The 24777-nt window shown below is 38.4% G+C and overlaps 2 protein-coding genes across 5 annotated transcripts in view; one reads left to right on the forward strand and one right to left on the reverse strand.

Annotated features, from left to right (window-relative positions):
- L3MBTL3 (L3MBTL histone methyl-lysine binding protein 3) overlaps positions 1-2814 on the forward strand; it is a 110994-nt gene extending 108180 nt beyond the window's left edge. For all 4 annotated transcript variants that reach the window (XM_069487602.1, XM_069487603.1, XM_069487604.1 and 1 more), the window contains one exon: positions 996-2814. In XM_069487602.1, the coding sequence (XP_069343703.1) occupies positions 996-1139 (144 nt within the window). In that variant the 3' untranslated portion in view covers positions 1140-2814. The remainder of the gene's footprint in view (positions 1-995) is intronic.
- A 2598-nt stretch (positions 2815-5412) lies between these two features.
- SAMD3 (sterile alpha motif domain containing 3) overlaps positions 5413-24777 on the reverse strand; it is a 48968-nt gene continuing 29603 nt past the window's right edge. The window contains exons 8-11 of the mRNA XM_069488535.1: positions 13784-13984; positions 6501-6672; positions 5920-6002; positions 5413-5697 (exon numbers count right to left, since the gene is read on the reverse strand). Of these exons, the coding sequence (XP_069344636.1) occupies positions 5413-5697; positions 5920-6002; positions 6501-6672; positions 13784-13984 (741 nt within the window). The remainder of the gene's footprint in view (positions 5698-5919; positions 6003-6500; positions 6673-13783; positions 13985-24777) is intronic.

Below are 24777 nucleotides of genomic sequence, written 5' to 3' on the forward strand. Positions count from 1 at the left end.
AGGTATTGGGAGTGAGAGCATCAACATGAATTTGGGGGGTGGGAGGGTAGGGGGAGCACAGTTCAACCCATAGCGGGCTACGCTGCTGTCAAGGTTTCTGATGTACTCTAAGGCAGAGAACAAAAGTGTGTTTACTTTTTGTTCAAAGTAGGAAAACTGAAAGAGAAGTGAATTAATTTTTTTAAGGTGGTGGGGTACCCCACGAGCTGACAGCCATATAAAAAGACTCTGTTCCTTTGTTCTGCCCACTAAACCACACATCATCTTCATACTGTTCTATCTTTGAAACTCAAACATATGTTTTACCTTCGAACTTACAGAAAACAGTAGCCTATATTCTCAGGAAACATAGGCTTTTTGTCTTAAAGGAGTCTGAGAGAGAGGAAGGGTCTTTCTCATGCTTACCCAAGTAGTAGAACCAGCCTAGAGTCTGCAACTCTTAACACCAGTCACATGTTCTTCAACTACCCTGTTGACTAAATGCTGTTCTTCTGTATGTAAAGACTAATAGTGACCACGCTATAAATAAATACTATCTTTCTGGGTTTTTTCCTTCATAGTGGAAGGCTAATTTGGGGGGAAAAAAAATTGTTTCATGTAGCTGATGTATTTGCCTGAATTCTCTTATGTCCACAAACATTTGTGTACATGTCATCTTTTCTAACTTAAAAATCTACCATGGTATGAACTGGATTTGGGCACCCCAGATTTTTCCAAATTCTTCCTGACTCCACACCTTATTTGGAGCAATCACGGTAGGTGTGAGCACTTCCATTTTCCTATGGGCTGATTTTACTTTGTTCCCAGTCCACATTTGGGTGTGGTGTTGTAGAAAAGAAAAGTCCATATATCAGGAAATATTGTTGCGCACGTGAACTCCTGTGCGCGCCTTTTTAGTGGGCTGTGTAGAAGGGAGCTGGTAACGTATCCTAGAATGTTTCCTGCCGTACTATCTCTGATTAATCCACATTCTTTTTTTGTGCCCCCCATTTTAGCAAATTGATGGAGAAGCATTTCTACTTATGACTCAAACGGACATTGTTAAAATTATGAGTATTAAGCTCGGCCCTGCTCTCAAAATTTTCAATTCTATCCTGATGTTTAAAGCTGCAGAGAAGAATTCTCACAATGAACTTTGAAGATAGTGAATTCTGAGTACTATCAGCTTTCTGCTTTAAAGCTCATGTTTTATTCAAAGCACAAGGACGGTTATAACTCCTAAGTGAGAATTCTCCAAAACTCAAAAGAGCAACACTATCGGATTATTTATATTCCTCGAGAGACAATATATATGAATTCTTATGAAAGTGCTTGAGCTTTTAACTAGGTACTGTCTAACAACAGTCATCTTTTGGTTCTGTTCACTGAGCTAAATTTATCTTTGTAAATCTTTTTGAGGCTGGGGGGTGGGGGGAAGAGGGACTTCATTAATTATTTATGGATGGGGGGCAGAGTAAGAACTTTTGGCATTTTGTAAACATTGTTGAATTCTCTTTCATGTACACTGTTTCTTTTTCAATACTTTCGGAAACCTTTTTATATAATTAAATTTCAAATTAAACCAAATTAGTCAAAACCTGGCTAAGTTTAGCCAGTGGGACTGTTATCTGTATTGTTAATTCTGTGCCATATTTTGAATTGCAACATTATGTTAAGTATAACTTTGCAAGTCATGATATTGCCTAACTGCTTGTCATACTTTGTTGAGGCTGAATAGTTGTAAAAATGGCTTTTCTTTGAATCAGTGTTTTTTACGTTTGCACGCATTATGAAATGTTAAAACAAATTACTTTTCACCAGCATCTTTACTATAATTACCAAAAACATGTATATAAAAGAATGGAATCGAAAAATAAAATATATAAACATAAATAAATTAGGTAGTGTATTTGAGTGGCATCAGTCTCATGCATCGTGGTGCCCATGTGTTTACAAGAGTCAGATGGTATCAGAGGAATATGCAGTTACGTATTGGGGTATGTTTGTGAGGATCTTGAACTATTTATGAGATGATCTTGAGCTTTTCCTCTAATTGTCATTGAAGTAACTGGGGTGCTTTACAGAGACCAAAGGCTCATTCTGTCGCTAGAGACACTAATCTGTAAAGAGCTCTGTCTCAGGTCTTGCATTGTCCTCCAAACCCAAAGGTTTTCTTCCAGGAGTGTCTAGATCTTACTGAAAAGACAAGGTGTGAAGGAACAACACCGGTTGACACAAAATCCTAAATGCTCACAGATCAGGATGGTGGTTTCCCAAAGCAATTAATTATTCAAGAACCTCCATTTTGGAAGGATTCCTTTTTCTGTAAAATACTTTGCCTCGATATATAAGCATACAGATGCACTTTAAATGAAAACCCTTGATTATAACTGATAGCTGGTAGTGTTTCTTTTGCAAGAATGCGTTTCTAAGGCAAAAGGTAAATTATTTTGTCCGTCTTTTGATGTACTTTCTATTTCCAGGATTGGATATTTATTTGAGGACTATTTTAAAAGTAGAAAGTAAGTTTGTAGCATGCTGTCTGAATTCTGGGGAAAGTTCCACCTCCTTTCTTAGTTGCTCTCATTTTTTCGGATGTAGGACTTCCTTTGATGTCCCCTGTTGGAAGTCTAATAGCAGTCCTTTGCATTTGTCATAATTCAAGGTAAAACAGGGTCAGTGACATCTGAAGTGTCCCATACATTTCTTTGCATGAATCTACTTAAATAAGTTTTTTTGTTACTGTTTTTTTTTTCCTTTTTTATGTTCAGAATTTGTACATTCAAGTTGCACTTGTTATATATATGATATGAATGAAATAAAATCTTAATTACAGATACTTTTTTATATATGTATGATTCTTAAGAAAGCTTGTCAAATAGAAGAGGCAGGACAAGAACAGGAACGACATCAAATGTATGGGCATTGGATAACTATGTAATGAATCTGTAGGATTCAGAATCGTTTGTCAGACTGTATCCCAAGATGATGTGATGTGTGATAAAAAAAATTAAAAAATTATATTGTTGGGTCATGTAGGATTCATTCCCATTGGAAATTCTTTCTATTTTAAAGCATATACTGTAAGGAAAGAGGCTTTTAAATCTTACTGAAAACATCCACTCACTCTAAGCAGCATGTTATGTGTTACAGGCAAGGCATTAAGCATCCTTAGGGCGGCACAGGATTCCTTGTACCTCAAGAAGGAGAAAACATTCACCACTCCATCCCTGGGATATAGTCTGAGTTGTAGCAGAGGAAATAGGGAACCATGATGGTAGGAAGTTCCCTGAAATGAGAGAAACAGGCTTGGGTAAGACAAAAGGGAGGGATGGGAAATGTGGACTTTGATAGGACCTTCCCAATTAAAGGCATTATTTTTTTTTTTTTTTTTTTCATTTAAAACACTCTACAAGTGAAACCCATCTATAGGTTGTTATTTGTCCCCTGGCTGCCATTTTACTACTTCTAGATCCAGTGGACTCAGCCCCCAAAGAAATAGGGTAGGTTAGTCAAGCAATATTGCATATTGGGTGTGAGGATTAGGTACACCATCAAAAAAAGACAATAAAACGGACGTGAACCTGCCCTCAAGGTCAGCTCTTGTTTTTGTCGTGTTTGGAGCCAAACTTCACTGCAGTTTCTCTGGGTCCCCAACCCTGTCACTGTGCCCCAGCTAAAGACTGTCATTAAACTTTAGCCATAGAGATGTGTCCCCTTGAAGAAAAGGATCTGTAAGAAGTTGGTAAATTCATTTGGGAGAAGAGGACTAAAAAAGATACGGGGGGGTAATTTGGGGAAATGAAGGTTTGTAAGGAATTAAGGGTACATTCTAGTGAAAAGGAAATGGACACTGTAGGAGAACTAGTTTATGCAAAGAATGACACATGCCAAATTGTTATTTACTCTGCTTATCCATTTGCATGTAAGTAGTTAATGAATAGTCATTGTAGAGATAGGCAACTGTTCTTTAATTTCTTTCTTTTCCTTTTTTAGAGTCAGGGTCTTGCTCTGTTGCCTAGGCTGGAGTGCAGTGGCGTAATCACAGCTCACTGCAGCCTTGAGTTCCTGGGCTCAAGCAATTCTCCTGCCTCAACCTCCCAAGTAGCTGGGGACTATATATATATATATATATATATATATATATAGGTGCTATCATGCCCAGCTATTTTTGGTTTTTTTTGTAGAGAGGGGATCGTGCTGTGTCATTAAGGCTGGTCTCAAACTCCTGGCCTCAAACGATCCTCCCACCTCAGCCTCCCAAAGTGCTGGGATTACAGCATTTCTTGTTATCTCACTGACATCAGCATTTTAATGAACAGTCCTTATAGAGGAAAAGGTATCTAGCAGGATATTATTTCAATGATAGCATATATTTTGCAGTATTGCCAGAGATAGGTAGGGTAAAAATATTTCTTCAATAATTCGTGTGACCTCTTTCTTCTTAAACTTTTTTTAAAAATTTAATTTGATGAAGTAATCCAGGAAATACTCATCCCATTGTGCTGTAGACATTAACACTTAAATCTCTCTTCAGTCCCCCAAAAGACCTGTTCTATCTTTCAAAACTAATAAGTAACATGGATATTTTGATAGTAACATCAAGGGTACCTTAAACTGCAATTTTGTAGTTTTTTCCTTGTGAATGGAAAACAGTGAAAGTGCATTGAGTTTTCTTGGACCCAAAAAGCACTTGTGCAGCCATTTGTTACTGCAGAACAAATAGAATTATAACCTGGGACTCTGGGCATAAGCAGTCGGGCATGCAGAACAAGTCACTATGTCCCCAGGGTGGGAAGCAGTAGCAGGTGAACACAGGTCATAGACGTCAGAACCTGTGTCAGCAAGACCAGCCAGCAAAGAGGAGACCTCAAGAATGCAGCCTTCGTTCTCAACAGTTGATTCAAAGAGACCAAATCTCCTAGGGCCAGGCCGGTCATCTGGGGGAAAGAGGAACTGAGGAGGATGTGCTCTTTCTTGAAATGTTCAAGTTCAAAATGTTTCCAAGCAATGTCCAGACTGAAGACGCAGCCCACAGGCCACAAATGTGTGCAGTTCCTGGGCTTTAAATCTTTCCAAAAGTGAGCACAGTGAGTCAGGTGTAAGGTCATACCCTAATCGGAAAGATGGGAGTCAATGTGAAGTACAGTGTCTTTTAAAAAACTAAGTCACCTTTGAAAGTATAACCTTGACTATGGAATTTCTGAGAACTCAAAATACAATTACAGCTCTTTAAGTGGCATTTTATTACAGAATTTCACAAAGAACTTAATAGCTAAGTGTAAAGACAGAAGGCCTTGAAATTCATTAGCTTCTGGGATAACAAGATGATTTTCTAATACCTACCTCTTACCAGAACCGTAAATCAAAACAATGTTTTATTAAGTTTCAGCTTTCCCACAGGTAAATTCTGATACAATATTTGGCATGCTTTTAAGTGACTGGGTGTTGAAATCCTACTTCTCTTTCCTTTTCTTTCAAAGAGGGAAAATAGGGACTGTGCACGTCAAAAATCAATGTCTCTAGAAAGTTGAGAGTTTGGGACAGTCTTCTTGGACACTGAATCCCAAATATGTGAAAGGCTGCCACTAGAACCGCCAAGGCTGTGACACAGTCGTGCACCTTTGTGAGCCTCTCTTTTTCTAAATATAAAGAAAATTCGCAGACCTCGATGTTGAAAGGGTTTTTAACTTCTAACACCGGCGTGGACACTTGCACCTGGAAGAAAGAATGGAGTCACTATCATGATAAGCAAAATAGCTAAGTAATAAAACATACCTGAACTTAATCATGATAGTACAATAAATAAGTTTGTTGCAATTTTATATATTTGTAAGAATGGCAAAACATACTTCAAAATAGACCTCCATCCTGCTTTTTAATAAATTATGGTAAGAAGATGTAAAATGTCAAACCAATGACCATTAACATACTGCATACCTTCTCATTCACAACGACAAAAAGGCTGGGGTCATCCCCAAAAACATCTGGGAGGAGTAAACATGTGGCTGTCATCTTCATGTCTGTCAAAGCAAACATGTTTACAGTCAAAGTAAAAGTGAGCTTTTAGCAATTGTAAGCAAAGCTAGTATCAAAACATCTGGATTTTTTTTTATTGTTACCTTCTACACAGAACAAACTAGCCTGCTTAGATCAGTGTTTCACCTTTCTTAACCACACCCTTTTCTAATAAAACATTCAAAATTTCATGTCTCTCTCCAAATCATTGCCAGGAGAAGACAAGAGTTCTGTACTCTTCTGTCCATCAGCCTGGATGATTTTATTTTGCTTCACCTTGTGATTTATATCATAACAGGTTACTAGTTCCCTAAACATAATTTTACAATATCAGGTGCACTTTTTAAATCTATACCTCTACTCCTCACTTTATGTGAACAATTCTTTTTTTCTCACCTGTTGTCTTCCAGAATTTTACTTGCTACCAAAGCAGGGTCTTTCTCAATTTCCTGAGTTATACATATAAATGAGACCAGACCATCCCACCCCCCGAGTTTACTAACGTTTCAACATGTCTTCATCTGTGTACTGTTTCATTTTTTCTTGCAATGCAATATTGATTGGATTGTCCATCACTGAAAAAGAAGTCAGTATATTTTCTGAATAGGATTCCAAAATGTGCCTTGTTTTCTTATAAATATCTGTTCTTGTAAGAAGTTGGAATTCTCTGAACATCTGATAAGAGAGGAAAGAAATGGATATATTAGATCACAAGAAAAGCTAATATATAGAATGTAAGGGAGTAAATAACTTTAGAATTTCATTAAGCTTTGAATGCTAGTTTAAAAAACATACTAAATATTTTAGAAGCTTTAGAAATAAAGACTTAGGCAGGGCGCGGTGGCTCACGCCTGTAATCCTAGCACTCTGGGAGGCCGAGGTGGGCGGATCGTTTGAGCTCAGGAGTTCAAGACCAGCCTGAGCAGGAGCGAGACCCCATCTCTACTAAAAATAGAAAGAAATTATATGGACAGCTAAAAATATATATAGAAAAAATTAGCCGAGCATGGTGGTGCATGCCTGTAGTCCCAGCTACTCGGGAGGCTGAGACAGGAGGATCGCTTGAGCTCAGGAGTTTGAGGTTGCTGTGAGCTAGGCTGACGCCATGGCACTCACTCTAGCCTGGGCAACAGAGTGAGACTCTGTCTCAAAAAAAAAAAAAAAAAGAAAGAAATAAAGACTTAGCATAGGGGAGGAAAAAAAAAATGAAAACCCGAAGCGAATGGGAAAAGATAAATAATGGACATGGCAAAATTCTAAACCTATAGAATTAAAACCTTGGATGTCGCTCCAATGAGGATTGATTCCAAAGTATATTAGCATATGCTGACTATTTGGGTAATCCAGCTGAGATTCTAGGTCAGGATCTTACATTTCTTTAGGTAAACTACATTGTTATCTTTTGGCAGCATCCAACAAGAGACAAAGAAGAAAATTATTAGATTTTAGGGAGCAACCCTGGAAAAATAGCTAACCATAGTATCCTATAGGGAAAGGGGAGTACGTTAGAGACTGTAAGATCAGACGAAGGTAAACAGTGAAAAAATACATATATGTATAGGAGATTTGACTTACATGGTCAAAGCAAAACCAGTTTGCTTTAGGGAAGCCCCTGTACTCGAAACTACCTTTTTCTACCACTGCTTGAATTCTCTCTTAGAGAATTCCACCACCACCCCTTTTTTCATTGTGGCAGCGGCATTAACAGATTATTAGCCCCCCACACTAATATGAATTAATTTAATCATTGCTTTCCCCAAAACTATAAAGAACAGTTACATACTACCCACTGGGCCTCACTATTTCTGGAATATTTTGGTGGACGATAAATTGCCCAGAGATTAGTTCTGAAAGTGAAGTTGTCAAAAAGCTGAAGTAAGTGCACATTCTCATAAAGGCACGGTGGCTTTGTAATCAGGCAGCTCTCAGGGGACAACTAACCTAGATTAATACCTTTAGAAAACAGTTTTCTCAGCAGGAAGACTAGAAGTGAAGCATGAAGAAGGTGATGAATATTCCACTTTTCTGGGCCCATAACCTAAGAATTTCTTTTTAACTTTATTTTGAAATAATTTCAAGTTTACATTAAAGTGGTAGAAAAAAATAGTAAAGAGAGCTTCCAAATGCCCTTCATGCAACTTCCCCCAATTTCTGATCCACTTGAAAATAAGTTGTGAACATGACATCCCATTACCCCTCAGTACCTCATTATGTATTTCCTGAGTACAAGGACACAGAAAATCAGGAAAGTCTAATTTATAGATCCCAGTCAAATTTGCCAGTTGTTCTAATCATGTTCTTTAGAGGATCTAACGCAGGAGCACATGTGAGATTTAGATACCATGTCTTTAGTCTCCTGCCTGAAACAGCTTCTTAGTTTCCTTGACATTTTTGAAGATTCAAGACCAATTACTTTGTAGAACATTCCTCAGTCTAAGTTTGTATGATGTTTCCTCATGATTTATGCATTTTTGGCAAGAATTTTGGCAGTTCTCACTGCATGAGGAAGCACAAGATGGTAACTGGCTCCGATATTGGAGACAGTAACTTTACCACTCGGTTAAGATGGAATCTGCCAGGTTCTCCCACTGTAAAGTTAATTATTAATAATATATAATAAGTATTTTATGGGGAGATACCTTGAATTTATGTAAATATCTTGCTCCTCATGTATTAATAACTTTCTTCCACCAGATTCGGCATCCATTGATGATTCTTGCCTGAATCCTGTATCACTAGGATAGTTGCCAAATGGTGACTTTTCTAATTCCATTCTTTCTAAATGTGTTAGTTGGCTTTCTACTGTAGGATAAAGTGAGTGTTCTCTTCTTTCCCATTTATTTACTTATTCCTTTATTTATATCAGTACAGACTAATAAATTACTATTTTACCCAAATAGTTACAAATCTGATCCTTTCATTATTTATATTAATGATCACGTTGTTCAGATTCGGCCAGCGGGAGCCGCTTCAAGCTGACTGTTGTGTCCTCTTGACACATCCCATTAGTCCATGAATACTTTTTAAATTTCTGGCATTACACAATATTTCAGGCTCATCTTAGGTTTTTGGGAAGGGGTGTGTTTGTTTGTTTGTTTGTTGCCCCAGCCCTGTAGTCAGCTATTTCTCTAAGAGCCCTGGTTCCTGTTAATGGAGAATGACATTTAGAAACTAAAATTTCAGCCCTGGGTGTGCTCCTTGCTCTGAACTTTCACATAGAACAAATCTAGGAAATAATATTTGAATATACATAAAACACACAGACCTACAAACATCTGTAACTTTGCATATCTATATATAAGCATTAAATATCTACATATAAATGTGAAAAACCGTGCACTCACATCGATACTTTCAATTCCAATCCAACAGCACAGGGCTTTTTCTAACCTTACCCTTTCCATCCTCCTAACTCTCCAACAGTGGGAAACCTGCCTCCCATTATCCTCAATGTATTTGCTTATTGGTACAAACTCCCGTGTGTCCGTGTAGTCAAACTCTCAGTTGTGAACGGTCAGGTCAGCCACAGAAAATCACCCCCCTCTCCACAACCTCAGATTTTGTCCTACAGATTAATAATCTTAATCCTTTTTCTTTTCATTACTTGGATAATTTCTATTGATCTATCTTCAAGTTCACAGACCCTTTCTTTGCATTGTTCAATATGCTTTTAAACTTATGCAGAGATGTTTTCATTTCAGGTAAACCTTTTTTTTCAGTTCTGAATTTCAATTTGGTTCTTCCTTTATACGTATTCCATTTTCTCTGCCTAATTCACTGGTCTTGCCATGTTCCTCACCATCCTGAAGCAGCTGGCTGGACAGAATGGTGGAATGGCCTATGGAAAACTCAGTTACAGCACGAGCTAGGGCGCAATGCCTCTCCAGGACTGTATAAGCTCTGAGTCAGCATCTAACCTATGGTGCCATTTCTCCCACAGCCAGGACTCACGGGTCCAGGAATCAAGGGGTGGAAATGGGAGTGGCACCCCTCGTTATTAACCCTAGTGACCCACTTAGTAGGGTGTCTGGATTAAACTGTGTTCCTTTAAAGGGTGTTAAATTTTGTTCTGACAGTTAAATTACTGGTCCTGTCAGACTTGATTTTATCATTTGGACAGTTCTATTTTGGTGTTTGTCCTAGTCCTAGGGGATGGTCCTGGCTTGCGCTTAGAGCATGGCTCTGCATTGACTTTCTTAAGTCTTAAGTGGATGCCTGAGGTGCTCAGTGGGGTCTCTCCACTCTAGGCCAGAATTCTAATTGTCAACACTGTGGGAAATCTCAGTGCTCAGCCAAGGCCCCCTGGGGATCCCTGTGTAGACTTCTGCACCACCCCGTCCTCCAGTGCCCTGTCCTGCAAATACCAGCTGCTTCCTCGCTCCCAAAAGCCAATCTTTTCCTGCTCAGCTAAGTGGCACCTCCCTATTCTGTATGACTAGCTAGAAAGTAACCCTGAAGCAGAAAGCTGAAGCGCAGCAACGTGCAGCAACGTGTTTCCCTTTTATCAAGGATCAGAGTCCTGCGATGCCTGCTGTCTGCTGCCTGAAAGCAGCGGCCATGGCGAAGTCCAGTACCAGCTACTCCATTATGGAGATTCTTTCATGTTTTTATTTTTTTGAGACTTTATTAGCAGGTAATTCTTATGTGCCTCACTTAAGGTTTTTTTTTTTTCATCTGCAGGAATCTTGATTATAATTCACTTAAGTTTTAAGAGATGATTGTTGAAATAGGTTCTCAAGAAGGTAAAACTTATAATAGCTCAAAGGATTTTTTGGAAAATATAAGGAAACATTTAAATTTGTGTTTGGTATTGTCCTCCTCTCTCCTCAGCCCCCTCCTGCTTGTCTTGCACAACATCCAGTAGATCCCAGTAATAAATTCCTAGTTGAGAATATCTTAGGAAGTCTAATAAAGTGGGTTTTTACATTTTTAATTTTTACGTTTGTTTTTTGAGGGAGGAGGTTCGTGAGTACGAAGGTGAAGGAGGGTCAGTGTTAAGGCTAGGACCACGCCCCACCCAGCTGCTTCTCCCCTGCCACCCCTGTCTCCACCAGCTCCACCTCTGTCTCCCCCAGCTCCACCCCTGTCTCCACCGGCTCCACCCCTGTCTCCACCGGCTCCTAAGGGCCCATTGTTTTCACAATGGCAGTACCCATAAGCGGTGGGAGTGGTTTGGTGCGGGAGCAACTGCCCTCCTCTAGGGATTGTTTGTTAACTGAGTATTTGTAAATAAGGTCAAACTGGCTTTTATTTTAAGAAGCAAAACAAGGCCGGGCACGGTGGCTCACGCCTGTAATCCTAGCACTCTGCGAGGCGGGTGGATCGCTAGAGGTCAGGAGTTCGAGACCAGCCTGAGCAAGAGTGAGACCCCATCTCTACTAAAAATAGAAAGAAATTATCTGGCCAACTAAAAATATATATAGAAAAAAAAAAAAATTAGCCGGGCATGGTGGCACATGCCTGTAGTCCCAGCTACTCGGGAGGCTGAGGCAGGAGGATTGCTAAAGCCCAGGAGTTTGAGGTTGCTGTGAGCTAGACTGATGCCACAGCACTCACTCTAGCCCGGGCAACAGAGTGAGACTCTGTCTCAAAAAAAAAAAAAAAAAAAAAACAGAAGCAAAACAAGGGTTTTAGAAACTGGAAATCCTAGCTGCATGGGGCTGAGTTAGGGAAGTATTTAAACCAAAATTGTTTCATTCTTATGTTTAAAACAATCACTAGACAACTCTATTCAGTAAGTACAGTCATTACAAAAACCATGCTCCAATCCATATTTTGGATATGAAGGGTGAAATACCTGAAGGAATGGGGGGAAAAGCCTTACAGATGCCACAGTGAGAGACCAAGGCAAAGCACAGGGACACAGCCTTTCTTCTGGAAACTCTCTGCTTCTCACTCAGGCCACGGTGGACCTCAGTCGGAAGGGATCTCACCCCACCTTTGGTTCTCTGAAAGGCCGCTTAACATAGTCCATGTATTAATATTTTTTTTCCTAGAGATGGGGTCTCACTGTGTTGCCCAGCCTGGTCTCAAACTCCTGGCCTTCATTTGTAGGCTGCACTCCAGTGAAGACCCCTAAGGCTGAGATACCAGCGACCAAAACAACTTTACCAACCATCCCCTAACCCATTCAGCATCCAGATATCAATGTTGCATTTCTGTGTCACTCTCAGTACTCTGCTAGGCTCTTTGAGAACTACTGATATTTAAAACATGCTCCCGGGCACGGTGGCTCATGCCTGTAATCCTAGCACTCTGAGAGGCCGAGGTGGGTGGATTGTTTGAGCTCAGGAGTTCGAGACCAGCCTGAGCAAGAGCGAGATCCCGTCTCTACTAAAAATAGAAAGAAATTATATGGACAGCTAAAAAAATATATATAGAAAAATTAGCCGGGCATGGTGGTGCATGCCTGTAGTCCCAGCTACTTGGGAGGCTGAGACAGGAGGATCCCTTGAGCTCAGGAGTTTGAGGTTGCTGTGAGCTAGGCTGACGCCACAGCACTCACTCTAGCCTGGGCAACAAAGTTAGACTCTGTCTCAAAATAAATAAATAAATAAATAAAAATAAAACATGCTCCCTACATTTATAGTGTATAAACTATCAGTTTGACAGGTTTTGCTTTAAAGCTATATTTTGTAGGTGTGTCGATTGGGCATGCTTTTCTCATAGCCAGAGGCTACTGGCTGTTAACCATTCCTAGCAACCCGAAGATTAAGAGAAAACAAGCAGAAGCCAAGGAAGTCTTGCTGAGAGGATTAGATAGATTAATCCATGTAAATCACTTAGAATGTGCTGTAGCTTAGTAAGCACTCAGATGTCTGCTATTGACATTATTATTAAAATAATAGGGGCAAATTCTTATTCTAGTTTTTTTGGGGAAGAAATATGTAAAATGTTTCATGTTTCATTTGGTTGACTGCACCCACAGAACTCCTCTATGAAATGTGTTCTTAGGTAAAAACTTTGATGAATCTTTCATTATATACCATAGCTAAAAATTATGCTAAGACCCTTGAATGGCCACCTTAAGTAAACTAAATGGAAGGGTATTTGAGTTATCCACTAACCTTCGTATATTTTTAAGACCACTTTATGAGATGATTTGGGATCCTAAAGGAAATAGATTTTGCGTAAGGTTGCATACTAATAAGTTTCTTAATAAACTTTCCTAGTTTGATTGTCTAAAAACATGCAAAGGGAAAATGATTCACACTGTCAAAATACCCCTAAGTAATGATCCCCCGATCTCTGCGATCTGGCCGATAACAGGGAACTCCTTAGTTCTACAGGCAGTCAGTGCCTGGTGTCTGAATATGCTTCTTGAAATTCTTGCCAAATTGTCCTAGCTGTAGCCCCTTGGGCTTCACACCCTACTGAGATTCACACCCACTGTCTTGCTACTTGTCCTGTTACTACTTCAAGAGGAAAGAGGAAAAAATCAATTGGGACACTATATTCAGAGAGAATTATAAATGAATAAGGATACCAGCCGGGCATGGTGCCTCATGTCTATAATCCTAGCACTTTAGGGAGACCAAGGCAAGAAGATTGCTCGAGCCCAGGAGTTTGAGATCAGCCTGGGCAACAGTGGGACCTCATTTCTATTAAAAATAAAAAAAAACTAGCTGCGTTTGGTGGTGCGTGCCTATAGTCCCTGATACTCAGGAGCCTGAGGCAGGAGGATCTCTTGAGCCCAGGAGTGTGAGGCTACAGTGAGCTATGATGATGCCACTGCACTCTAGCCCAGACAACAGAGCGAGACCTTATCTCAAAACAAAAAAGATACCTGGTAAGGGCACTTCAAGAAAGGAAACAGTTTAAGAATGTCCTTCGGAGGTGTTCTGCTGCCAATCAGCTTTCTTCTGATTTCCAACGTCTGGCTCATCCTCTTGTCAATTTCTGTCCAGTCCTTTTCTGTTTTCATATATTCTTGCTGGAACCAGTTAATATGTTCATCTACCTCAGAATCTAAACAAACACCTTCTTCCTGCAAAATATTTTAAAAATATCAATGAATTCCATGTTTCAAGTGGTAGTTTGATACTTCATGAAACTGGAATTACAGGCTGTTCTTGCACGCTCTTAATAACACACTCCTGAGGTGAGCGTCACCATGTGTGTCTATATTTGGCCTTGAACATGGTTAACAAATGAACAGTCTTTCATGAAAACAAATTAGATAGTTAATTACTTACTATGGAGTTATAATCTGTTCTCTTGCCAGATCTAAATGAATTACTTTGATTCCTACATTACCCTTTTATATGGAAACCTAGATTATCCAGAAGGTTCACACTTAACAGGAATGTTGTTTATTTCTATGCATTTAAGTTTTAAAAAACAAAATGTTAAGAAGAGATAAGTTTTTAAATTAAGATTTTATTATTGCTATTGTCTATTTTCTTTTTCAATGCCTTTTTATAGCTTCAGCACTATGTGCCATGTAATTCAAGTTCAAAATAATAGCAATGGGCATTTTGTGATGCTGAATCATCAACTATCAATTATATTCACTATACATTTGGGGACATTGGGTGGGATTGGGGAGGTAGCTAAGAAATACCTCACATAATCTTGTTGAAAATCTAAGACAATCAGCTTTGAGAAAACAAGCAAACATCTTCCTAGAAAAATTAGTTGAGAGAACACTTGGCTGAACTGCACTCGAATGAGAGTTGACTGTCTAACTGATCAGAATGTGAGCAGATGTCACCTGTAAAAGATGAAAAGGATGATAAGGAACCTAAAATGCTCTTACATCAAGGCTTTTACAAACATGGTTAGGAAAGCTCCAGGAAGACCCACTTTCTATGAACACAGGACATAGATCAAGTGAACAAATTCCTAGAAAAATATAATTTATCAAAACAGATTAAAAAGAAATTCCTATGATTTTACATAAATTTAATTATAAGATAAAAGTCTTTCCCCAAAGAATATACCAAGAAGGACCTGAGAGTTTTACCAATAAAACCTACTTAACTTTTTAAAGAGTGTTCCAAATTTATGCAAATTCTTCCCCCCCCCACAAAAAAAAAGGAATACTCTCCAACTCATTGCATAAAACCTGTATAACATTGAGCCCCAAACCTGAAAGAAGAGTATAAGAGAGGAAAAGTGCAGTTCACTCTCACTCAGTGAATAAAGTTGCAAATATTAGGATCAAGGAACCACTCACTTGAGTTTAACCCAGAAATGCAATGGTGGTTTGGCAATGGTAAGGGAACTAAAGTCAACTAAAAGGATGTATCATTGATTTACCCTCGACATTTCACATATTATCAGACGGAATCTCAATGTTGGGGCCACTCTTATAGAAAGATTAGGGGCAGAAAAGAAGTAGTTTTTGAGAAATGTGGTGTGTTAATAGCTCTATGATTTACTTGGATTATCTAAATATGTGTAAATGTATACTGCATTAACCAATTAAAGCTTAAAAATATGATCATTTCAAATAATGCAGAAAAAGCATTTTATAACATTCAACATGCCTCTATTATTAAAGAAAAAACTTTTGTCAAAATAAGAGAAATTTTTAAAACCTATAAAGTTGTCTACCAAAAATCTAGCGCTAACATAATTTTTAATGGTGACATTTTAAAAGAGTTCATTTTAAAATAAGAAACAAGACAAAGATGCTTTATTATGTTCTTATTCAGCCTTGTACTGGAGATTCCTAGACACAGTAGTTAAGAAAGAGAAATAAAAGGTAAAAAAATTGGAAAGATAGAAACAAAATTGTCATTATTCATAGGCAACAGGATTGTTCAAGGAAAAATTCAAAATGATGCGTACATAATTTATTATTATTGAGAGAGTTTTTCAGAGCAACTGAATATAAGATCACTATTCTAAAACATACTATCGAACTGAAAATGTAATTTTGTACAATTGCAAAAAAAAACTGTAAGGTGACTAGGAAGAAAACTAACAAAAGATGTGCAAGACTTTTATGGAGAAAATTATGAAATTATTGGAAAACATTAATAAGACCTAAATAAATTGATAGGTCAACCATGTTCACAGTTAGAAAGATTCAGTATCATAAGGAAGTCACCTTTCTCCAAGTGTAGCTATTGATTCAACAATATTTCTATCAAAATCTAAAACCTATCAAAAACCAAAAAAATTTTCATCAGAACTTGAGAAGCTGATTCTAAAATTTATATGAAATATTAAAAAACTCAAGAATAACCAAGGCACTCCTAAAGAATGATAATAAGGTAGTGATGGGGAAATACCAAGACATTTTAACACCATAAAAGTAAGAAAAGCTGGTATTCATGCAGAGATGGGTAACTTTAGTAGTGGAACACAGCACAGCTTCTAGACACAGCCATGGAAACAAGAGAGATGGCATCACAAGTCCCTGGGTTAGAGAAGGGCTATTGTATAAAAGGTGAAGGCATCCACATGGTTTAAGAACTTAAATGTTAAAGGCAAAATTTTGAACAATTTTTAAAGAATGTATAGGAATATTTCTTATCATTTCAAGGTAGGAAAGGATTTCCTAAAAGCTCTGATCATAAGAGAAATGAGTGGTAAATGTTACTACATTAAAATTACAACCTTGTCTTTCTTTGTCAAAAGACACCAGAAAGAAATTTAAAAGGCAAGGCACAAACTGGGAGAAGATATTACAATTGACATCATTTGTAAGGGTGTAGAATACAGAATATCTAAAGGATTTTTACAAATAAGAAAAAGGGCAACCTCATAGAAAAATAGGCAAAGGACATGAACAAACATTTTACAGAGGAGGCAACATGAATATTTCACAAATATATGAAAAGATCATCAATCTTATATATAATTAAAATGAAAATTAGAAGCAAGTAAGAGACCATTTTATTCCCAATATAGATTGGGGGAGGAAGAGAAGAAATCAAATCATAACAAGTGCTGCTCAGGGAGCTTACGTGGTGCTATAATCATCCAGGAAAATAATTTGGCACTGTCTTACAAAGTTGAATATTTGCATACTCCACGAGCCAGCAATTCTACTCTTAAGTATAAATCCTTGAAAAAAGCTTCACACACGCACCAAAGCACACATACAAACATGACTGCAGCAGCATGGTTCATAATGACCAAAATTGGAAACAAATCAAATGTCCCTTAACAGGAGAATAGCCAAATAGACTGTGCTGCCTGTCACAACGGATTATTAAACCAACAGGAAAATGAATAAACTGCACAGCTCAGCTCAACAGCCTGGATGAATCCCAGAGACGTTACAGTGAGTGAAAAAAAGGAAGTTATCAAAGACAACATATAGTTTTCTTATCATTTTGTAAGCCTCAAAGACAAGCAAAACTAAACAAGATATTCCTTAAGCATTCATGCATTTGTGACATGATCATTTATTTAAAAACCAGGTAAATGATAAACCTAAAATTCAGAGTAGTGGTTCCTTCTAGAGGCCAATAGAGTTGGGAAGGCGATGGGAGACAGGAGGCACACACAGTGGTACAGGCAGTGTTGCCATCCCAAAGGTGAATGTTGGACTCTCAGTGTTCATTTTGTCTCCATAAATTACATATACGCTATATGTATACCCCTTTGTATGACTCAAGTCTATAGAATGACAATTTTTTAAATAGAAAACATCCTAATTTTTTTAAAGTAAAAGAAAACATATTTTAATTATATAATCAGCTTTCCACTATTGAAATATAGTGAAAGTTCTATAATTGCTGATCAATATCAGCATTTAAAGACTCCCGTATGCATGATGTACTGCTTCCTCCCAAATCATCACCCAGCCATGAATGCTCAAAGTAAAGTTTCTAGGGAGCCTCTTCCTGATTGGACCGATGGGACTGACACAATGCTGGTGAGTTGTAGTCTAGATGGAAGTGACACTCCTTATTAGAAGGCTGCATCAGAATTTAAAATTCTCACGCTTTTAATGATTTATATAGTGTTAGATTTGTATATTATTAGATGTATTGTTAGTGATTTATATATTATTAGAACTGGAAAGAACTTAGAAATCATCTGGTGCATGCCTCTTACTTTACTGATGAGCAAATTGAGACCCTCAAAGGGAAAGTGATTTTCCCAAGCACAGAGATGACTAAGTGTGGGGTTCCTGTTCGGGGAGCCCCCTACTTCTCCAAGGAAAAGGACAGCCTTGTTCTGACAGGCTGATTTTCTTAGTAGTGCACATTGAAATGAGGGAATTAGTGGATGAGAAATGTATGAATCTTACAGAAGAGCCGCTGCAGCAAAGTGGACTGCAGGTGTCTGTCTCAGCAGGCAAAGATAGTTGGGGGCATACCCAAGAAGGAATCAAAGGAAGAAGGCATGAGCGGGAAAGAGATCACTCCGGGCCAAGCAGTACATTGAAGGGGAGAGTAAAAGTCACCCAGGAGATTTGTGACATCAAAGGAATCAGCATAGATTAACCAGAACATTAACTTGAGTTGGATGCAGACAAATTGGATAAAGAGCTTCTGTTATGCCTCCTTTGCCACACCAGCTCTGGCAACATAGGGAGGTCTCTGCTCCACCACAGTGGCCTACGGCTCCCAGGGAGCTGGCTGGAATAGCAGAGCTCAGCTCTAGCCAACTTTTAGTCCAAGCTGACAGCTGGAACAGAAGTAAGGAGGAGAAGATTTCTAAGTTAGATTTTAATAGAAGAATGAGACTGCTTTTGGAGTAATAAGACACAGCAGGGTTAAAAATGGAGTTATAGCTTTTCTTTTCTCCCAGAAATAAATAAAAACTCGTCTTGACTTTTATTAAACATAAATTTGTTCTACATCCTGAAATTTGATTAAGTTTGCAAAGAAAGTATCTTGGTATGAAAATGAAAATTGAATAATTCTTATAAGTACATTATTAAAATCTACTTTAAAGGTACAATGCAAATAAAAGTCCCGTACCTGAGATTTGGGAACTGGGGCTTCTGACCATCATCAGCAAATAACAGGCCATGTTCCCTGCTAACTGTGGTGTTCTCTAGAGTGTCATCTCACTAATGTTCTAATTAGTATGGTAGCCACTAGCCATAAATTGATTTTTTTAATTTAAAAAATATTTTTATTTTATTAATTTTTTTTTTTTTTTAAGAGATGAAGTCTCGCTGTGTTGCCCAGGCTAGTCTCTACCTCCTGGGCTCAAGTGATCCTCCCATCTCAGTCTCCTGAGTAGCTGGGACTATACAGGTGCATGCCACCATGCCTGGCTTTTTTGTGGTTTTTTTAAAATTTATCTTTATTTTTTAAAGATAGCCCAAATTGAGATATGTGCTGGAAACACTGGAATTCAAAGATTTAGTATTCAAAAAAAAAAAAAAGGAAAAATAGCTCATTTACAATTTTTTATGATTGTGTGTTGAAATGATAATATTGTGGGTATATTGGGTTAAACATAATATGCTATTACTATTAACTCCACCTGCTGCTTTTTACTTTTTAAATTTTTCTGCTATTAGAAAGTTAAAAATTACATATGTAGTTTATATTATATTTCTATTGGACAGTACTATTTTAGATACTCAGGGTTTCTTCATGCCACATTCCAATCATCCTCGTGTTCAATTTTTTTTTTTTTTTGAGACAGAGTCTTGCTCTGTCGCCTGGGGTAGAGTGCAGTGTATGTAACTTACTGCAACCTCAAACTCCTGGGCTCAAGCCATCCTCCTGCCTCAGCCTCCCAAGTAGCTGGGACTACAGATGTGCAGCACGATCCCTAATTTTTCTATTTTTAGTAGAGACGGAGTCTCGCTATTGCACAAGCTGGTCTGGAACGCCTCAGCTCAAGCGATCCTGCCTCCTCAGCCTCCCAGAATGTTAGGGTTACAGGCATGAGCCACCGTGCCGGGCCTCCTGTTCAATTCTCTTGTCATAAAATTGGCTTTGGAAATGATGGAACTTGAACAGCCTTTTAGCTTAGCATTCAGGAGTGTGTCTCAGTCAATCAGTGGGCAAAATTTCACCTATGCAACCTTGCCTCAAGTTTCCAAGTGCACAGCTGACTTGTAAAGCTTCACTGTATTAGTAAATTTGCCACCTGCTGATTATAGTAATTGCATTCTATTCAGAATGCAATTAACTGTCAAGATTTTTCTTCAACTTTTGCTGTCTTGTTCATTTTTGCACCATGAGAGAAACATCTGTGGAAAAGGCTATAAAAATGATTAGTATTTAGGCCGGGCGCGGTGGCTCACGCCTGTAATCCTAGCACTCTGGGAGGCCGAGGCGGGTGGATCGCTCGAGGTCAGGAGTTCGAGACCAGCCTGAGCAAGAGCGAGACCCCGTCTCTACTAAAAATAGAAAGAAATTATATGGAAACTAAAAATCTATATAGAAAAAATTAGCCGGGCATAGTGGCGCATGCCTGTAGTCCCAGCTACTCGGGAGGCTGAGGCAGTAGGATCGCTTAAGCCCAGGAGTCTGAGGTTGCTGTGAGCTAAGCTGACGCCACGGCACTCACTCTAGCCTGGGCAACAAAGTGAGACTCTGTCTCAACAAAAAAAAAAAAAAAAAAAAAAAAAAGATTAGTATTTAGATAATAAATCATTATGTGTCAAGTATAGTAAAAAACAAACAGTAAATGCCATAAGAGAAATCCACAGGAACTTAGTAAATATTCCTAACATTTGACTCTCTAGGCAGTTTTTGTACAACTTTCAATTCCATCTTATTTCTAAGAAAAAGAAAGCTAACATAGGAACTACTTTATGGCTTTCAAAGCTACGGGGTATGTATGTACCCAATAAGGTACTTCACATCAGAATGGAGAAAAATATTAGGTTTTTTCCCTCTATATTTCAGACACAGAGAAATGTCCTTAAAATAAAGGTCACAATGGAGATAATCTATACCTAGTATTGAAGGCCAGGAAAGAATTTCCAAATGAATTATCTGTGAAAATGAAAACCAGATATTTTTAATTACAACTATTTTTAAATATTAAAAAATTTTTAAATATTTTTAAATAAAAATCAAAGCAAAATAATTTTTCCCTGTATTTTAAATGTTTTTATTATAGCACATGGCAATACTTCTCATACATTTCCCCACTCTAAGGACACAGATTGTGAAAGCACTGGGGAAGATGGCAGAATTAGCCAGGTCCTCAAAAAATGCCTCCATCACTTCATGTAACAGGCACCGGGATTGAAAATCACAAAGAAACATATCCAAAGCTTGACATACTGTGCTTGCAATTCCTGGTACTACTTGGGATAGGCAAGATTATGCTGCTGTACCTACCTAACAACCTCTACCCCTTACAGCAACAAAAGGTCATTGTGCATGGGACATGTCCATCTTGGGGCCCTGCTCCTTTTCCTTCTTACCCAAGGACACAGCTCCATCATCTAGAATGTTATGAGTCATTGCTGAAAAGGGGGGAGAAGAGATCTGTGGCCTCTGCTCAGACCCACACAAGGTCTGCGGCTGCTTACGTTATCTGCGGAAGCCAATGCAATAGACTAAGAAATCTACTTTCCTTCACTGACATGTCTAACCTTTAATTCTTTTGTAAATTACCTTGGACCACTAAAGGAAAAGCAACAACCAAAACAAAACAAAGCAAAACAAATGAAAATCTCTTCCTCTTCTTTATCCCCTCCAAGATCCTCCCCCAGTTAGCCAAAGCCACTTCCCTGCCTTTGAATACAAGGCCAGACTCCTGCTTCCTGCCTGCATCAACGTTTTCCATCTCTGTAGCACATGAAATAATTTTTTTCTATACTATGAAAATATTGTGCCCAGTCGAGAAATTTGAAAAGGTGGGAGAGTTACTCAAGTGTGTTTTCATCCAAACATGTTTAATTATCACAAATCTTAAGAGAAATAGAGATTGGAAATAACTTAGGCAGTCTGAAAAGGTAAAATTCTATGAGACAAATTCAATGTATGGGAGGCCCCCTCTTCTAAGTGTTTTTACATTTGCTTAATCATCATGGAGGGTACAAAATGTAGAAATATTATGTTTCTATGATATTCTAGTGTAAATTTTTCCCCATCTTTTTAAGCTGTTGGCTTTACAGAATACAAGACCACAGACAGGAGGGCTACAGTCTTTAAAGAATCAGCAGTTTGCAGCTCCATTTGTAAGGGAGAGAAAAGTGAATCCCTACCAATTAGATTTGTTTGCCAGGAAAAATGTCTTTTCAGATATAAACAATGGCTATTCTAACAGCTCTTTTTTAGCCCTATCTAGCAGGAAGGTCAAAACTAAATTCTACTGAAAATTTACTCCTAACCTGGTACATTCAATTTCCTGTTCTTTTTGTAGCAAAAGCCCCTGCATGGGCTATAGCAGGATTCATCTGAGGATGCAGGCAGGGAAGGGAAAAGCCACGAAGAACGTGGTTCCACGCAGAACTTAGGTGTTCTGAGAAGGAACAGAAAGTGTGGGTGTACAAACTGGTTCAAAGATGATGTGTCATGGCCGGGCGCGGTGGCTCACGCCTGTAATCCTAGCACTCTGGGAGGCCAAGGCGGGTGGATCGCTCGAGGTCAGGAGTTCGAGACCAGCCTGAGCAAGAGCGAGACCCCGTCTCTACTAAAAATAGAAAGATATTATATGGACAACTAAAAATCTATACAGAAAAAATTAGCCGGGCATAGTGGCGCATGCCTGTAGTCCCAGCTACTCGGGAGGCTGAGGCAGTAGGATCGCTTAAGCCCAGGAGTTTGAGGTTGCTGTGAGCTAAGATGACGCCACGGCACTCACTCTAGCCTGGGCAACAGAGTGAGACTCTGTCTCAACAACAGAAAAAAAAAAAAAAGATGATGTGTCAACAAGAAAGGAGCTTCCATTTAGCCTCGTGTCCTTCAGAGTGACTGTTGATCCGTGGACTTCCCCTTGAGTTCTAGTGCTGGGGACAATTGCTAATTGTCTGATTTTACCATTCATCATTTCCAATGAATTTTGGTGGGACATGTATCATAAAAAAAAGAGAAAACTGAATTTGTAAAATTTTAATTCATTTATAAAGGAACTCCATTTTTAGAGTACTGAAAATCAAATTTTTGAGAAAATCAATTTATGCATAGTATTGATAAATTACGTTCATTTACAAAGTGACTTTTTAAGAATATAAAAGATATTTTAAAATAAATACAATTCTATCTTATCATGGTTCTAGTTTATAATTGGAATTTTGCAGTCCAAGTCTCTAAAAAGTTACACCGCTAAATTTAGGGTACCTCTCAGCTATCTTATCTTTTCATCAAAGAGCAGATATAGAATTAGATCATCTTAACTGTTTTCAACAGAAAAGAAGCCAAACTCTGTAAAATAAACAGGTTTATTCTGAGCCAAATTTGAGGACTGTGGCCCGGAGCCACACCTACGAAGTCTTGAACAAGTAGACTCACTGTGGTTGGGTTACAGTTTGGTTTTATACATTTCAGGGAGACAAGAATTATAAGTAAAGTCATAAATCAATGCATGGAAGACATACATTGGTTTGGCGCGAAAAGGTGAGACATCTCAAAGTGGGGGCTTACAGGTCATAGGTGGGTTTAGGGATTGTTTAGTTGACAATTGGCTGCAAGACTTAGGCTTTGTCTAAAAGACCAGGGGTTGGTGGAAAGGAGTTAAGATAATGGTCTTCAGTCTTTCATGTGATGCTATACTGGAATCAGGTTGGGAAGTAAACCACATTATATTGGCTTAACAAAGCCTGCTTAGTGAGATTTTATCATTTGTAGGTATCATTTACTGGGCCCCCTTAGAAAGGAATTCGGGCAAAAGAAAAAGATCAAAGTTTAGTCCTCACTGTCCTATCATTTGAAAATCCCATTTAAAATTATAATAAGACATTTAAAGTATATATCTTCACCCAAAATTTTGTATTATGCAAGATGCGGGGATGAATGGTTTATAAAATATATTATAAATATTCTCATCCCCTGGATCTTATAACTACTATTAATAAAAATTGAGGTGACCAAATAGTTTGCTCTTTTAATATCAAATAAATATACAAGATAAAAAAGACAACTGAATATTTACAAGTCCATTCACCAATATTAATACAAACATGTTTGTGACTAAGAGGCTTGACATATTCATGTGGGATTAATGTGGAAATAGAATTGGAAAGACAAGAGATTTAGCTTCTATACTCGATGGTTTGGACATTTTTCCTGAGGGGTTCAGTCCACTTTAGTAGCTGGGGACATTTTTGTTTCTGAGGACATTTGGGTGCTCTGAGGTAGTTAAAGAATACTTACAGGACCTCAGATAATTAGAACACACGTGGCCTTCTGGGTGCTCAGGGAGGAATCTCCAGGCCCTGCCAGGGGTCCTCAGCCTGTAGCTCCCCACAGCCACTTCTGGACCGGGTGGGAGGCCCTCTGAATCAGCAGGTAGGGGAAGGCCAGTATGAAGTTTTGTATCCATGTGTGCGGGTTCTTTCCTCCCTGAAACATTGAGACTGGAGCCTACCTAACTCCTACAACGCAAAGAGTAAAAACTTTTGGTAACAATAAGAGCATCAAGAACACAGGATGCATTTTAGGATAAAAGGAAGAGAGATTATTCAAAGACTGAGAACTTAAGGGTTTTTCCAGGTTCTTTCAAGGTCGTGAAAACATGAACATGAAACGAACAATAACTGTTTTCGGAAGCCCTCTTGTGGAAATATCATCGGTATCATTAGCCATGCAAAACATAGATTTTCTTGGTTCTTGACCTACACCTCAAATTTTTAAACGGCATCTTATTTTGTTTTAATGAGTTTAAACACCATTATTTATTATCCCTTAATCAATCAATCAAGTCATCAGAACATTTAAAAATTCAATCTTA

This window comes from Eulemur rufifrons, chromosome 15 (assembly GCF_041146395.1).
Source record: "Eulemur rufifrons isolate Redbay chromosome 15, OSU_ERuf_1, whole genome shotgun sequence".
In the NCBI taxonomy this organism is placed as follows: domain Eukaryota; kingdom Metazoa; phylum Chordata; class Mammalia; order Primates; family Lemuridae; genus Eulemur; species Eulemur rufifrons.